Below are 14210 nucleotides of genomic sequence, written 5' to 3' on the forward strand. Positions count from 1 at the left end.
TTCTCAAATGCTTGCCTTTTGCCCATTCCATAGCTCATTTCCACTCATTCATGTTAGGTGGGTTAGGAGGAAAATGAGTCCTAACTCACCGCGTCTGTCCAATGCAAATCTAATGTGTGCAGCTACGGTACATAATTTTAGTTGTTGATAAATCTGTTGCTGGAAATGATTTAGGGCATAATCTGGTTTTCTTGGTTCAGACTAATGGAGGGTTCAGAAACTCACTTGCAACCATTTTCTGATGATAATCAATAAATATCCTATTACAGCTTTTCTTTCTGGTGAAAAAGTCCAACATCAAAATTCCTGTAGACTGAAATGTACTCATTTCAAGCACTTCCCATACAGAATCCATCTTGGCCTCTTTCCAAATAATCTAAAAAGTGGTGTGTACTTCCAGACAACAGCTGCACCTCTGAATCAATACTGGATGTAACTCCCATGGCAAGTTAGCACGGGTTTTAGACAAGCCTACTAGGTAAAAGGGGAACTCTTTGAAGATAACAGAGAAATGAGCTTCAGCCTTAACTTGGCAGAACTATTTATTAAAATAGTGATTTAGGAGATTTTTCAAATGCCACTCTCAGTTGTAGATCTCATTTGAGAACTCTCACCCTCTGCTTCAGGTATGAACATTCTTTAGGACAGCCCTGGCTTGTTCCTGTGGTTTGGTGTAATTATTAATAGGGCCCCCTTTCACTTTCAAGAATCTTCGTTTGGATGATAAAAATTTATGGTCTCCTCTCACAGGCCTTTTCAGAGTAAAGTCCATCTTTTTGAAGACTGCATTAATCTAAGAAAAATTACCTTACCTGTCCTACAACAGAGTATTTGGCACTCTGTCTTACAGTCATTTAAGTATTTCTTCAGAACAATAATTAAGAACTACATAAGCTAATGAATAACTCCTTATGGCTCTCATTGCTGAAAGCAAATAAGGTAACTTCATAGGGGCTCACCTTACACAGCTGGTCTGGGAGGGAAACATGAGGATTTCAAGTTTATGTTTGCAAAGCCATTTCCAATGATTTAAATTAGTTTTTCCACTTAATATGTGTGAGTATATGTCCCCACACTGGACAAAAAGGAAACGGAGTCTTAGAGAAATCCGACTCTGTGCTGTCTGGAATACCATTCATCCTTGAACTCTGAGCCTTTGTCGTCTCATTCCCCCTTTAGAGACTTGGGTCACCTGCCTTCCTGTTCTTCAGGAGAGGGTGTGCTGTGGTTTAGCAATTTGAGGGTAGTAAGATTGTCAAAACATCCCCGGAGATGCTTTTTAGAGTTACTGCGGAAAGCAGGTTTCCATGGTGCAGGGCGGCTGCTGGGAGGAGGAGCCACATGGCACAACCCCAGGTCCTTTCTCTCTGGAGAGAAGGAGAGCCGGCTTGTCAGGATAAAGCTGGGCATCCTTGCGGACAGTCTGAGGCAGATGGAGTCGCAGGCTGAGACAAATGGGTTCTTGTGAAGCCTCATAATCTGGGAGTAGAGGGAGGATAGGAAGACAAGGATGGTCTACCTGTTAGCTAATGCCCTTTTCATCTAAAGAAGCTCTAGCCTGAATCTAGTTTATATTCTATTCCCACCTCCCTGCCTTCCTGTTTGCAACCTAGTTCTGAGTAAAGGAAATAAGTTCAAAGCAAAGCAAGGGAGCACAGAAAGGTTTGCCCTCCAAAAAAAATGTGCTTGGAGAGCCCTTATCTTGGGGGGAAAATATACAGCAGCTGAGGAGAGAAGAGAGCCATGAAACCAGAAGGGAACTATGGCATAATGTTTGCTTTGAAATGGCCCTTCCACAGCCTTTCTCCCAAATCTCCTTAAGTGGGGCTGGTGGGGGGATGGAGTGCAGTATAGAAAACTCCACCTCTCAGGTAATGGTGCCTTGGTGGAGGTGGTTAGAAGGCTGGGGTATCACTCTTGCCGGAAGATGTCTAGAAGACCCAGAATTCTGATATTTTAGAGTCAGAAGTACTCCCCAGAGATCTTGCAACCCAACTCCCTCATTTTACTCAGGGTCTTTCAGGATCTTACTGAACTGCTAGCCTGGAGTGCTCACCAAGCTGCTTTAGTCTACAGTATTTAAAAATTATAAACCGAGAGTCATTTCTTCCCACTGTGAAGCACTGTCATGAGACCTAAATGAGTGACTCTGGAAACAAACTGCAGTACTTCCTGCCTAGCCAGGGAGCTCACTCACCATGCTTGGCGACTGTCCCCAGAGAGGCGGTGAAGGAAAGCTGAAACTTCAGGACCCGGTCCTTAATTTTGCATTCTTTCGCTTAAAGAGTCCCCTCCCCTCAAGTGTATAAGCTTCAGGTCCCAGAAAACCTGAATTTTGGGCTGCCTGCCCCACACAGTAAATCTAAGCATCTGATGCTCCAACAGGCTCCTCATCAGAAGACGAGACCAGGTGAGTGAGGATGACTCAGCTGGACTGGCTGGGAAAACATGCTGGGGCCTGTGAAGAAGTTGGATCAGGCATAGCGTTGAGAGCTGGCTCACATGATGTCTCAAACTTCCACCCCCTCCTTGCTTCGACCATTAGCTTCTTTGCTTTCTTTCCTTCTTTCTTTCTTTCTTTCTTTTTTTTGTTAACTTGTGAAAGCTTTACTGTTTTAAATTAATTTTTAAATACAGACCCAGTCTCTAATCAACGTACAATGAATGATCTAGTTTTTCCATTCTGGGGGGGGTCAATTTTGTTAGTTGTGTTTTTCAAGGAATTTGCCCATGTTGCTTAAATTTCCAAGTTTATTCACAGAAAGCTGTTCATAATATATTTTCCTTATATTTTTATGTCTATAAGAACTGATACTGACAATTTGTGTTTTCTCAAATTAGTTCTTGATCAGTAGTACTAGGTGTTTGTCAGTTTGTTATTTTTTTACAAGGAACCACCTTTTGGCTTTGATGATTTTCTTTTTTATATTTGCTTTTAATGCCATTGTTTTGTACTCTCATCTTTATTTTTTATTTTATTCTACTGTTAAAAATATTAGCTTCTTGCCCAGACCAAACTTGTCTTTCAGATCTACAGAACCAGGATTTTAGATCTGGTGGGGTCTTATTTTGCCATTACCCCCAATTTTTTGCAGGCTCTCAAAATGGCTTAGGCACCTCAGGTTCCTGATCCGCCCACCCGGCCCCATCGTGAAGCCTCAGTGTTGGCCAATGCTGTAAGTAGATAGACTATGTGGTCCACTTATTAGATATAACCTGCCTGGTGTGTCCCTGTGTGGGTAGAAATCAACTAATATATTACAAATTGTGTTTATTTTTCATTTGTCTTGTCTGTCTCTACTCACAAGAAGGGTAAGCTTTTGAGACTAGGAATCTCTGTCTGTGTTATTCCTTATCATTCCAAGCACAAATATATATCTGTTAAAAGAATAAATGGGAAAAAAAAAACAAAACTCTTTCATACTGAAAGATTTAAGTCTGAATCTGGCTTTCTCCTCATTAGCTGTTTGACCCTAGGTACGTTACTTAAAATGTCTAGGCCTTGGTTTCCTCATTTGTAAAATGGGAAGAATAATGGTATCTATTTTTAAGACTGCTGGGTCGATTATGTGACATATGTATAAAACCTGGCACATAGCAAGTGCTGGATAGATGCTTGCTAGTATTATCACGTAAAATAATCTGACTAGTTGTTTAAATTGTCTTTCAATGCTGCTCAGAGCTTTTAGGGTAGGAGAGGCGGAGGCTAAAAGCATGGATGCCCTCAGCATTTACAGCCCAATTATCCTCCTGGTTAGACGATTACTAGTTGAATAGGTGTGAAGGTTCTCAGCGTTCACACTCCCAGGCTGCTGATAGGTCAGGATTACCATTACCAGATCGCCAAGGAAGAAAGGAGGCTGGGGCAGCTCAAATGACTTGCACAAGGTCACTCACCTCGAAAACAAGGGCGTGCCGGACCCAAATCCAGCTCTTATGCCTCTTGAAATTGTATTACCTGCTGCCTTGCCTCCACGCTCTCTCTGCCATATGGGATGGTGGCGGGGCCCATGGCCTCAAGAGCCCTGCGTTCAGCTAGGCTTTTTACTACCGTCTCAGCAATTCACTTAATTTTTTGACGCTCTCGCTTGCAAAACTTGTAAAATAAAAACCACACCTCCAAGCTTTGTCGCCAAGATCACAGGCGAGAAAAGCACTTCGGAAACTGTAAAGTGCTGTACGAATAACCTCTGCAAAAGGCATTTGCCTTGAGGCCCCCTAACTTATCGGGCCCGGGAGTCGCTCGGGTCTCCACCCCTCTCCAAGGCCGCGCGGCGCGGGGTAGGAAGGAGGATTAACCACCGGGCTTCTGTCTGGGCGTTTCTCCAGGCGGCCGCGGAGGAGTTCCGCCCCTCGCCCGGTCCAGTCCCGCCCCGCCGCCTCCGTTCTCTCTCGCCCGCACTCGCGCTCCGCTAGTCTCTCCCGCCCAAGGCCCGGCTGCGCTTCCCCGGCCCGCACTGCATAGCAAGGCGCGGCTGGCGGGCTGCCAGGATGCAGGTCCCGCACAAGGAGCACCTGTACAAGCTGCTGGTGATCGGCGACCTGGGCGTGGGCAAGACCAGCATCATCAAGCGCTACGTGCACCAGAACTTCTCCTCGCACTACCGGGCCACCATCGGCGTGGACTTCGCGCTCAAGGTGCTCCACTGGGACCCGGAGACCGTGGTTCGCCTGCAGCTCTGGGACATCGCAGGTGAGCAGCGGGGGAGGGGATCGGGGGCGGGAGCGCTTCGCAGCGGGTCTCCAGTCCCGGGGCAGCGGCTTGCGGCCAAGTGGGAGACCCAGAGCTCCTGGGCGCTGCGCCGCAAGTGACTTTTCCCGGTGGGCTGGAAACTTGGTGTCAAAGAAAACAGTTTCTCTCTCGCGCGCAGAAATTTCAAGTGCATTCACTGGAGCTTTGGGGCTGTTGCTTTATCTCCCTCTCACAGCCTCCCCTGGGATCTCTCGCCCCAGCGCGGGCCTCCCGGGGGACCCAGAGAGAGACTACCGGGAGTTGCATTCAATTCTTGGGCACGGGCAGCTCATTTTCCGGGCACGGGCAGTCCCGCCAGTGACGCGGCCCTGAGTGTCCTGCCCGCCCTTCTGTGCTCGGGCCATCGAGGGGAAGCCCCTAGACCGGTTCACAGCGGGAATCAGGAGAGTTCCAGGCTAGAGGAGTTTCCCAATTCCTGTTAACAATCGCTCACTGCATTCCAACTTTTGCTACCCCCCTTCTCTACCCTTCAATCAAGGAAGTTGGAGGTTCTCTGCTTTGAGAAAGCCGAGGAACTTTCTGTGTATGTATTGGGGGTAAAGTATTATTTCTCTCTCTCTTTCTTTCTGTCTCTCTCTGTCTCTCTGTCTGTCCCTCTCTCTCTCTGGCTCTCTGTCGTCTATGAAAAGGAGACTGAGTATATATTTTAGGGCCATTTTTGTCTAAGGATCTATGACATTAGCCACAGATTTCTTGATTTGTCTCTAAAGTTTTCACTGAGAGGTCTGGAAAATGAGAAGCATCTTTACAATGTTTGAAATCAGAATTTGATTCCTAGGGTTTGTACCAGAAGTTAGGCCTTCAGTCTAAGCTTGGGGTATAAAGAGTGAGTCCTTGGACGGAGGCTGTTGGCAACCTGGGCATGTCCACCCCCTCATTACGGTTACTGGCCCTGCCACTCACTCACCTGCTCAGTGGCTCCAGAGAAGTCCCTTCAGCTCAGCTGCATCCCTGTTAAGTTGGAGACTGGTTGGACAATGACAGCTCAGGAATCTTCTTCTTGCTCAGAAGTTTTAAGGTCCTCTGGGATTCCCTGTGAACCCCTTAAAATGGTCCACTTCACTTCTGCCTATTTCATAGTCTGTGGCACTAGGAACCTTTATAAGTGCTGGACCCAAACTGGCCACTTCTCTTGCAGAAAATAGGTTCATTTTAGCTGGTGCGTTTGACTGGAAACTCTTTATCATGGCCTGAAGCGAGAACAAATGTGGAAAATTTTCGAAAGGGCGTTTCTGGTTCTGGGGACTCCAGTACCTCTTTAATCATGAGCTGCCAGGTCTTATGATAAAACTCTTGGCATCTGAACAGATTCATGCCTTTGGTGTCATTTTTAGCAGCTCTAGTAGCACAGGGGTTATCAGAGACCAGAAGATGTCATTGGCCACTGTCTGATTGGGCTTTATACCTAGAAAATCCTCTATGAGTCTGTGCACTTTGTTGCTGCTTGTTTTAGTGTCTGACCACTCTTCTGGCTGCATCAAAGTCTCTAGGACCCAGGTTTAGAATTAGCTTACTGTTTGAAAGGAGATGGAGCTGTAATTTAGATTTTTATGTGAAAAGCAAATAATGACGTGACCTCAGACATGTCACATTATGTCTGTGGGTCTCAGTGTCGTCACCTAACAGGGACAATAGTAGGGTATAGAGATGAAGAGCCTAAATTCCAGAGTCAAACTGCTTCTGTCTGAATCGCTGTTTTACCCCATATGTCCTGGGCGATTTTAGGCAAGTTCCCTAACTTCCTGGTCTCAGTTTCCTTGTCTGTAAATAGATAGAATGCTTTCTCTCAACAAAGGAGCAAACAAGAGATGAACAACCAGCAAATGCTAGCTAAACCCATTAGTACTTACTACCTAGGAGAGCTGCGTGCATTGTTGTTACACTAGCTACCAATTTCTTTGCATGTGTATAAATGCTAGGCAAGAAGGACATGATATAAATGTGTTAATTAAACCCTATTAAATGATAATTCCTAGTAAATGATGAGCACATATAATCTATTCTAAACATCCAGCACTATTTTTCAGCTTTACCCATATTACAACATGCCGTCTAGAGCAATTTCATTCCCAAGCTTAGAAATACCTCCTGAGCCATGAGTCAGTTCTGAAGTTGCCATGGAGGCTATAGTCGCAGAAGTCTGTGTAAATAAGAAATCTGAGGAGCCTTGGAAAGTCGGTCCTATAGATACAGTGGCGTGCACCGTCTCTGTAGGGAAGCTTCTTTTTCCCGGAACTCTGATGTTCAGTGCTAACCTGTCTTTGGCAGCCTCCAGCTCAAAGGCCCTGTGGGCTGAGTTAGAAGTTGGGCAGCAGGCAAAGCTGGTTGGGGGGAAGTTGGGCCATTGTGGGAAAGGGTGACTGGAGCGCAGTAGTGACATGTTTCAAGCTGCGTAGCTGGCCCTGTGAGGAGTGAGTTCATATGGAATCCAGCCTCAACTCGCCAGCCAGACTTCAGTCAGCTAAGTGTGTCTTATAGCATCTTCAGATCAGCCTGTCTGTCTAACCTTGGGGAATGCTTCTCTGTCTCCTTTGTGCTCACTTCTGGTGTGTGTCTGAAAAGAACAGGTCGTGAAAGCTGGGGGACTCGCTTTGAGATTGCCGGGCGTGTGGATGAGGTAGGGGGGACATGCCCTGTCTTGATAGGGTATCACATCCATCTGCTAGAGAGGGAATTTTTTCTCAATTAGACTTTTAATATCCATTTGGTTAAATGCCAAGTAGGGTCCTATTTGTTCAGCTAATTCCCATGATGTGTGTCTTGTGGCCACTTAGACAGGCCAGTCTGCTCCTGAAAAAAACTCCAAAAAGTACCTTTCAGGGCTTGTGAAGTAGACCTTTTTTTTTTTTTTAACATCTTTATTGGAGTATAATTGCTTTACAATGGTGTGTTAGTTTCTGCTTTATAACAAAGTGAATCAGCTGTACATATCCATATATCCCCATTTCTCCTCCCTCTTGCATCTCCCTCCCACCCTCCCTATCCCACCCCTCTAGGTGGTCACAAAGCACCGAGCTGATCTCCCTGTGCTATGCGGCTGCTTCCCACTAGCTATCTATTTTACATTTGTTAGTATATATAAGCCCATGCCAGTCTCTCACTTCGTCCCAGCTTACCCTTCCCCCTCCCTGAGGGCTTGTGAAATAGACCTTTAAACCAGGGTGATGAATCCCACAAACCCCATAGGGGACAGCAGTTGCCCTGTATCCCAGTGATTCTACCGTAGAGGAGCAGCTGAGTTAGCTCTGGGTTCAGAAACTCTTGATAGAGTCAGAGAAGTTAAGTCACTTTGCCCAAGGCCACCCAGCTAATAAGTGGAAGAGCTGGCTTTGAAGCAGGTCTGTCTGATTTGGAATCAAGCCATGCTCTTTATAACCAAAGGCCTGTGAGCGCCTGGTGCAGAGGTGGCCCACTGGGGTGATGCTTTCTTCCTTTTTAATGGCACTGCTTCTTTAGTAGATAGATTATCCTTGCCTTCTCGCTCCTATTTCTAACATGTTTTTGGATGTTAATCAGTACCACTGTGCAGAGAGTGGAAGGAACTGGAATGAAAATCTATTTCTGAAAATTTGATTCTTGGTTATAGGGTTTTTTCACTTTATAGAATTATCAAAAAAAAAAAGAAAGAAAGAAAAGTTCACACTTGAGACTCTCCTTTCCTACTTCTCTCCAAATCCTGATGCTATGATTACTCCATCAACACTTTCAAAGAGAACTACACAATTTTGTCTAGAACTCTTGATGTGCTTTGGGAACTGGCAACTGGAATTAGGACAGTGATAGTAATAGTAGCTAACATCTTTTAGGCATTTATTCTTACAATTGTCTGTGCATATTTAATTTTTAATTTTACAGTAAAATAGTTGGTTAAATGGTAGTGCTGGAATTTAAAACTTGGCCATTGAATCCAGCACCCAGGTTCCTAACAGCTTTGCTCTACTTCCCACAATTTAAAAATAGAATATTTTAGAATACTAATTAGAATACGAATAAATATATTATTATTTATTCTATCCATAAATTATGGATATTCTAAAACTGTAATACTTGACATTGGGCAAATCATGAAACCTTGCTGGATCTCAGTTGCTTCATCTTTAAAATGGCAATTGTTTCATTTTCCTGTGATATCACATATTCATGCTGTGTTATCTCTTGCAGTCTCTATCAGCTTTAATATAGTCTTACTGTGCCCAGTTAGTATGTGGCAGCTTATTCCAACTTCTTTACTTACTAGCTTTGTGACTTGTGCAAGTTACTTAACTTCTATTCCTTGGTTTCCTGTCAAAAAACTGGGGACAATAACAGAACCTGTATCTTAGTGTTACAAGAATGAAATGAGTTAATTCATATAAAGCTGTGCCCGACACATTTGGAACGTTGGCTCTTACTCTCGTTGTTTTCATCGTTATTACAAACTACTTTCACATACATTTTCCTGCTTGATCTTCCCAACGTTGCTGAGGATATTGACAGAGCAGGTAGTGTTTAGCCTATTTTATATGAGATTAAGAATCAGAGACCCAGGGTCATAAGAGCTCGCACGTGGCGGAGGAGTATAGGAACAGCAGGTCTGTTTAACTTCATCTTTTATGCATATATATGAGAGAAATGACCAGGTCTGTTGGTCATCAGAAAACCCGATTCTAGACTTAACAAATACAGTAGAAAATAAATTAAGTTGGCAGGTAATTTAGAGAATGCTTCTTCCCCATGTGAAAGTTTCACTGCAAGACTCTCCTAAATAATAAATTCCCCTATATAGCTAAAACAAGATCCAGAAAAATATTTCCCTGCAGGGCACATCTATACTAACTTTCCCCACCTAAGCTGTGTGACAAAGAAGCATTGGAGGACATTAATTATCCGACAGGCAGAGTGACAGCGGCAGGTAGCCCGGGTCTAGAGTCAGGAACCTGGAGACGCTGACTGCCCACGCCAGTGGCCGTGAGATTCAGCTGGGTCACACTGGTGTGTTGTTTTAGTGTTTGTAAAGTGCTTCCACATTGTGAAATTCAACTGAGGGAAGGGTTTGGACTTGAGCATCTCTTCAATATCTATTTCTAAAAGACTAATTCTCCAGGAAGTTTTAGAAGAAGGGTTTTAAATATCCACGTTATTAGATCTAAAAATGTAGAAAGAGCTAAATCTGGCAACCACTGGGTCAGGCCAAAAAGTAAAAACGCATGGCAAGTCTGGGCCACTTTCTGGTGGGCACTTTATTGCCTTGTTTCTAGCCTGGCTAATTATAGATTTTCTAAATACCATGTGGGTTAACATGCTATGTGCTTACAAGTAAATAGTATGTACACTGAACAAAACAGTGAACTTTCAAAGTGAGGTGAGTGATGGGTGGGCAACACACCTCAGGGCTTCTTGCAGGGAGGTCATTAGAATCTCCATGTGTCACAGACACATGGGCATTAAGCCTGTGGGACAAGTCCCCTCATCTAGGCTTTAGAGGACTAGTTCCTCTAGACAAGAGGGCGCATAGCAGCCTGACCAAGGAAAGCTAAGTCATTTGAGAGAAGGAGGAATGCAGGGGGCAGCTCCTATGTGTTAGGCACTGTGCTAGGTGAGGGGAAAACAAAGAAGGCTAAAGAACTGAACAAGACTTGATTCCTGACCTCAAAAAGTTCACGGTTTAGTGGGCATCACAGCACAAAAGCAAATCACTGTAACGGTGAGTAAAGTGTATTGATATAGGTAACTCCAAAATACTCTGGTGATGCAGACGGGGTCCTGTCCACACCGCATCCATCCATTCTCTGAGATTAAACCTGAGCAGGCTGAACAAAGCCTCCAGCTAGTGTGATATTTCCTGTGTTCTTACCTAGCACCAGTTACTCCCTGTGAGGGACTTCAGGGCCACACGACCTGAGACAGAAGTTCATCCTGTGGCCCTCTTTAATTCTGTTTCCTTCTCCTGGGGAGCTCATGCATTCCCAAGGCTTTAAACTCTATGCTTATAACTCCAAATTTGTGCTTATAACCTTGCCTTCTCACAAGCTTCAGACCTACAATTTCGTCTTCCTGCCGGACATCGCCTTTATGATATCTCATATATATTGCAAGATCAATATGTCATAACCAAGTTGCATAAAAAAAACAAGATTGTTGGTTTTTTCTATTAATAAAGTAATATATGCTCAATGTAGCAAAAACAGAAAGTGCAAAAGAAAACAACAGTACAACAACAAAGGAATACAAGCAGAGACTATCTACCATCACACCATCACCCCTTTCAATGAAAGTAGTAAATGATGCTATTTGTAAACCTCAACTAGACATATCTCTCCACATACTGGTCTTCCTAGTTTATGTGAACTATACTACTTTTTACCCAGTCACTAAGACTTGAAACCTCTGCCATCTTTTCTCCTTCTCTTTTGAGCCACACATGCTATCAATCTCCATGTCAGTTAGTGATTATGGCTCTCCTGTCACGGCCTTAGACCAGGGACAGCACTATTATTATGTACCTGTCTTGCTGTCATAGCCACCTGGCTAGTTCTAGTCTCTTCGTCCTCCAGTTCTTATGTGTACTAAGGTCAAGTTTATCTTCCCACTTTGGTGGTTCCCCATTGCCAATAGATTATAAACATCGTGGTGAAAAGAATTAAAGTGGTTGGGATGAGGTGATTGGAGGGGTGATGAAGGAGGACAGATTCTAGGTTATAGCTATAGAGGGAGGAGTTCATGGGCTCCTAGAAAGAAGAAGCAAGTGGAGTCCTTGAGGCCTGCCCAGGTCAAAAGGAAACCCAGGATCTGTCTCATTCTGGCTTTGTCAGAACACAGGTACTCTCACTGAGGGTCAAAATGGTACTTAAATATTTTGCTCTATTTTACTGCATTTCATTTAAAAGTCGTTTATTTTTTATTTATTTTAATTTTTTAATTTTTATTTTTTTTAACATCTTTATTGGAGTATAATTGCTTTACAATGATGTGTTAGTTTCTGCTTTATAACAAAGTGAATCAGCTATATACATACATATATACCGATATCCCCTCCCTCTTGCGTCTCCCTCCCACCCTCCCTATCCCACGCCTCTAGGTGGCCACAAAGCACCGAGCTGACCTCCCTGTGAGATGCGGCTGCTTCCCACTAGCTATCTATTTTACATTTGGTAGTGTATATATGTCCATGCCACTCTCTCATTTCGTTCCAGCTTACCCTTCCCCCTCCCCGTGTCCTCAAGTCCATTCTCTACATCTGCGTCTTTATTCCTGTCCCGCCCCTAGGTTCTTCAGAACCTTTTTTTTTTTTTTTTTAGATTCCATATATATATGTTAGTATACGGTATTTGTTTTTCTCTTTCTGACTTACTTCACTCTGTATGACAGACTAGGTCCATCCACCTCCCTATAAATAACTCAGTTTCGCTTATTTTATGGCTGAGTAATATTCCATTGTATATATGTGCCACATGTTCTTTATCCATTCATCTGTCGATGGACACTTAGGTTGCTTCCATGTCCTGGCTATTGTAAATAGTGCTGCAGTGAACACTGTGGTACATGACTCTTTTTGAATTATGCTTTTCTCAGGGTATATGCCCAGTAGTGGGATTGCTGGGTCATATGGTAATTCTATTTTTAGTTTTTTAAGGAACCTCCATACTGTTTTCCAAAGTGGCTGTTATCAATTTACATTCCCACCAACAGTGCAAGAGGCTTTCCTTTTCTCCACATCCTCTCCAGCATTTATTCTTTGTAGATTTTTTGATGATGGCCATTCTGACTGGTGTGAGGTGGTACCTCATTGTAGTTTTGATTTGCCTTTCTCTAATGATTAGTGATGTTGAGCATCCTTTCATGTGTTTGTTGGCAATCTGTATATCTTCTTTAGAGAAATGTTTATTTAGGTCTTCTGCCCATTTTTGGATTGGGTTGTTTGTTTTTTTGATATTGAGCTGCATGAGCTGCGTGTATAGTTTGGAGATTAATCCTTTGTCAGTTGGTTCATTGGCAAATATTTTTTCCCATTCTTAGGGTTGTCTAAAAGTCATTTTAAAACCTCAGGATTTGAGAGTTGTAAGATCTTGCCTGGGAAAATTTATTCATTCACTTGATAAGCATAAGGTTTTAGAGGGGAATGAAATGGACATTGGTATGGAATCTGATATTCTGGTGGAGCATAAAGATATTTAAAGAGAATCATGGAGATAATTATTGACTGTTTTCATAAGTGCCCTGAAGGAGAAATGTCAGGTGCTAAAGAAGGTCAAAACATGGCATCTGCCATAGCCATGGTGTGGAGGTGAGGAGACGTGGTGAGGGCTGTGGGTAGTCCGGCATTGCTGGAGATTACAGTGTAAGGAGGGAGGTGGTGAGAGGAAACAACAGTCAAATTAGGAGAGGATGTATTTGCTTAGCCAATGGTTGAGTGATAGTTCCTTACATTTATCAATTTATCAAAGTAAACTTTGCAGTTTAAACAGCACAATGATTCTGCCAAATGGGTCATATTATTTCCAGTTTTATAGGTGAGGAAACTGGGCCAAGGGTGAGTAGAACATGGTGCCTGGTACATTATAGTTGCTCAGTAAAAGTGGTTTGGTGTTAAATAGCCAGTGGGGTTGGACATTAGAGTCATTGCTCACCTGAAAACATTTTGAAGAGAGTTGTCTTGTGGTAGGTTTCGAGCCCGATTTCTCCCTCTTCTGAGAATTCACTTTGGGAAGCCCTGCTTTCAAACCATTGAGAACCCTTTTTATTTTTTTACTCTCTTTGATTCTGGGATGGATATTCCCAGATGGATATGGTGGCTCCTGGGGTGGAATTCGGGTTTATTCTATCAAGAGAAGATCCTCATCTTCCAGGTGGGTGTACTAGAGTAGTCTCCATCAACTTGGCAAAGTCAAGTCTGAGACTCTACCCTGGGGTTCCAAATTATTGAGTTCCACTATTTTTTTTCAGCTGTTTAAGAGCTTCGTTGAGAAGTTATATTATCTTAAACTATTCATGGAAAATAACGCAGGTTTTAAATTTCACCATTCCCCACTCCCTTTAGTTTTCTATTCTCACATATTAATCAAATCCTGTCTTTTCTACCTTGACAAATAACTCTATCTTATCCCTCCTTTCAGTAGCCATGTCTTCTTCACAACTTACCTGAACTACTGTAGCATCGTCCTAATGCTCATCCCTTCCTCAAGCTTTCCCACCCATCAGCTTGTAATCTACAGAGGTGAGGCTTCTTAGCACGGCATCATTCTCCAGTTAGATGTTCTCCAGTTTGGCATCCTCATCACTTTCGTAATGAAAGACTAAACATTTTAGCATGAAATTCACGGCCTTTCATGATCTGGCCTCTGTCACCCATTCCAGTCTCATCTCTCATATGTATGATTCTTGACCATTCTGGATACCGTATAGTGCCTTCAGTTCAACTACCTTTCCCTTTATACTGTGGCTCATACAATTGCCTCTGGCTAACTACACTTTCCCTCTT

General features: G+C 43.4%; 2 protein-coding genes across 4 annotated transcripts in view; both read left to right on the forward strand.

Annotated features, from left to right (window-relative positions):
• LOC309636770 (uncharacterized protein) overlaps positions 1-4465 on the forward strand; it is a gene marked incomplete at both ends in the record, with an annotated part of 45670 nt that extends 41205 nt beyond the window's left edge. The window contains 3 exons of one of the 2 annotated variants that reach the window (XM_082410292.1): positions 2386-2410; positions 3096-3176; positions 4330-4465. In XM_082410292.1, the coding sequence (XP_082266418.1) occupies positions 2386-2410; positions 3096-3176; positions 4330-4465 (242 nt within the window). Of the gene's footprint in view, positions 1-2385; positions 2411-3095; positions 3177-3680; positions 4012-4329 lie in introns of those variants that run through there. The other variant, XM_082410293.1, reaches the window with a different exon arrangement.
• Positions 4343-14210, forward strand: part of RAB38 (RAB38, member RAS oncogene family) — a 62898-nt gene continuing 53030 nt past the window's right edge. For both annotated transcript variants that reach the window (XM_082410282.1, XM_082410283.1), the window contains exon 1: positions 4343-4693. In XM_082410282.1, coding sequence (XP_082266408.1) covers positions 4492-4693 — 202 coding nt within the window. In that variant the 5' untranslated portion in view covers positions 4343-4491. The remainder of the gene's footprint in view (positions 4694-14210) is intronic.

This window comes from Balaenoptera physalus (genome assembly GCF_965194825.1).
Source record: "Balaenoptera physalus genome assembly, chromosome: 10".
NCBI classification, from domain to species: Eukaryota; Metazoa; Chordata; class Mammalia; order Artiodactyla; family Balaenopteridae; genus Balaenoptera; species Balaenoptera physalus.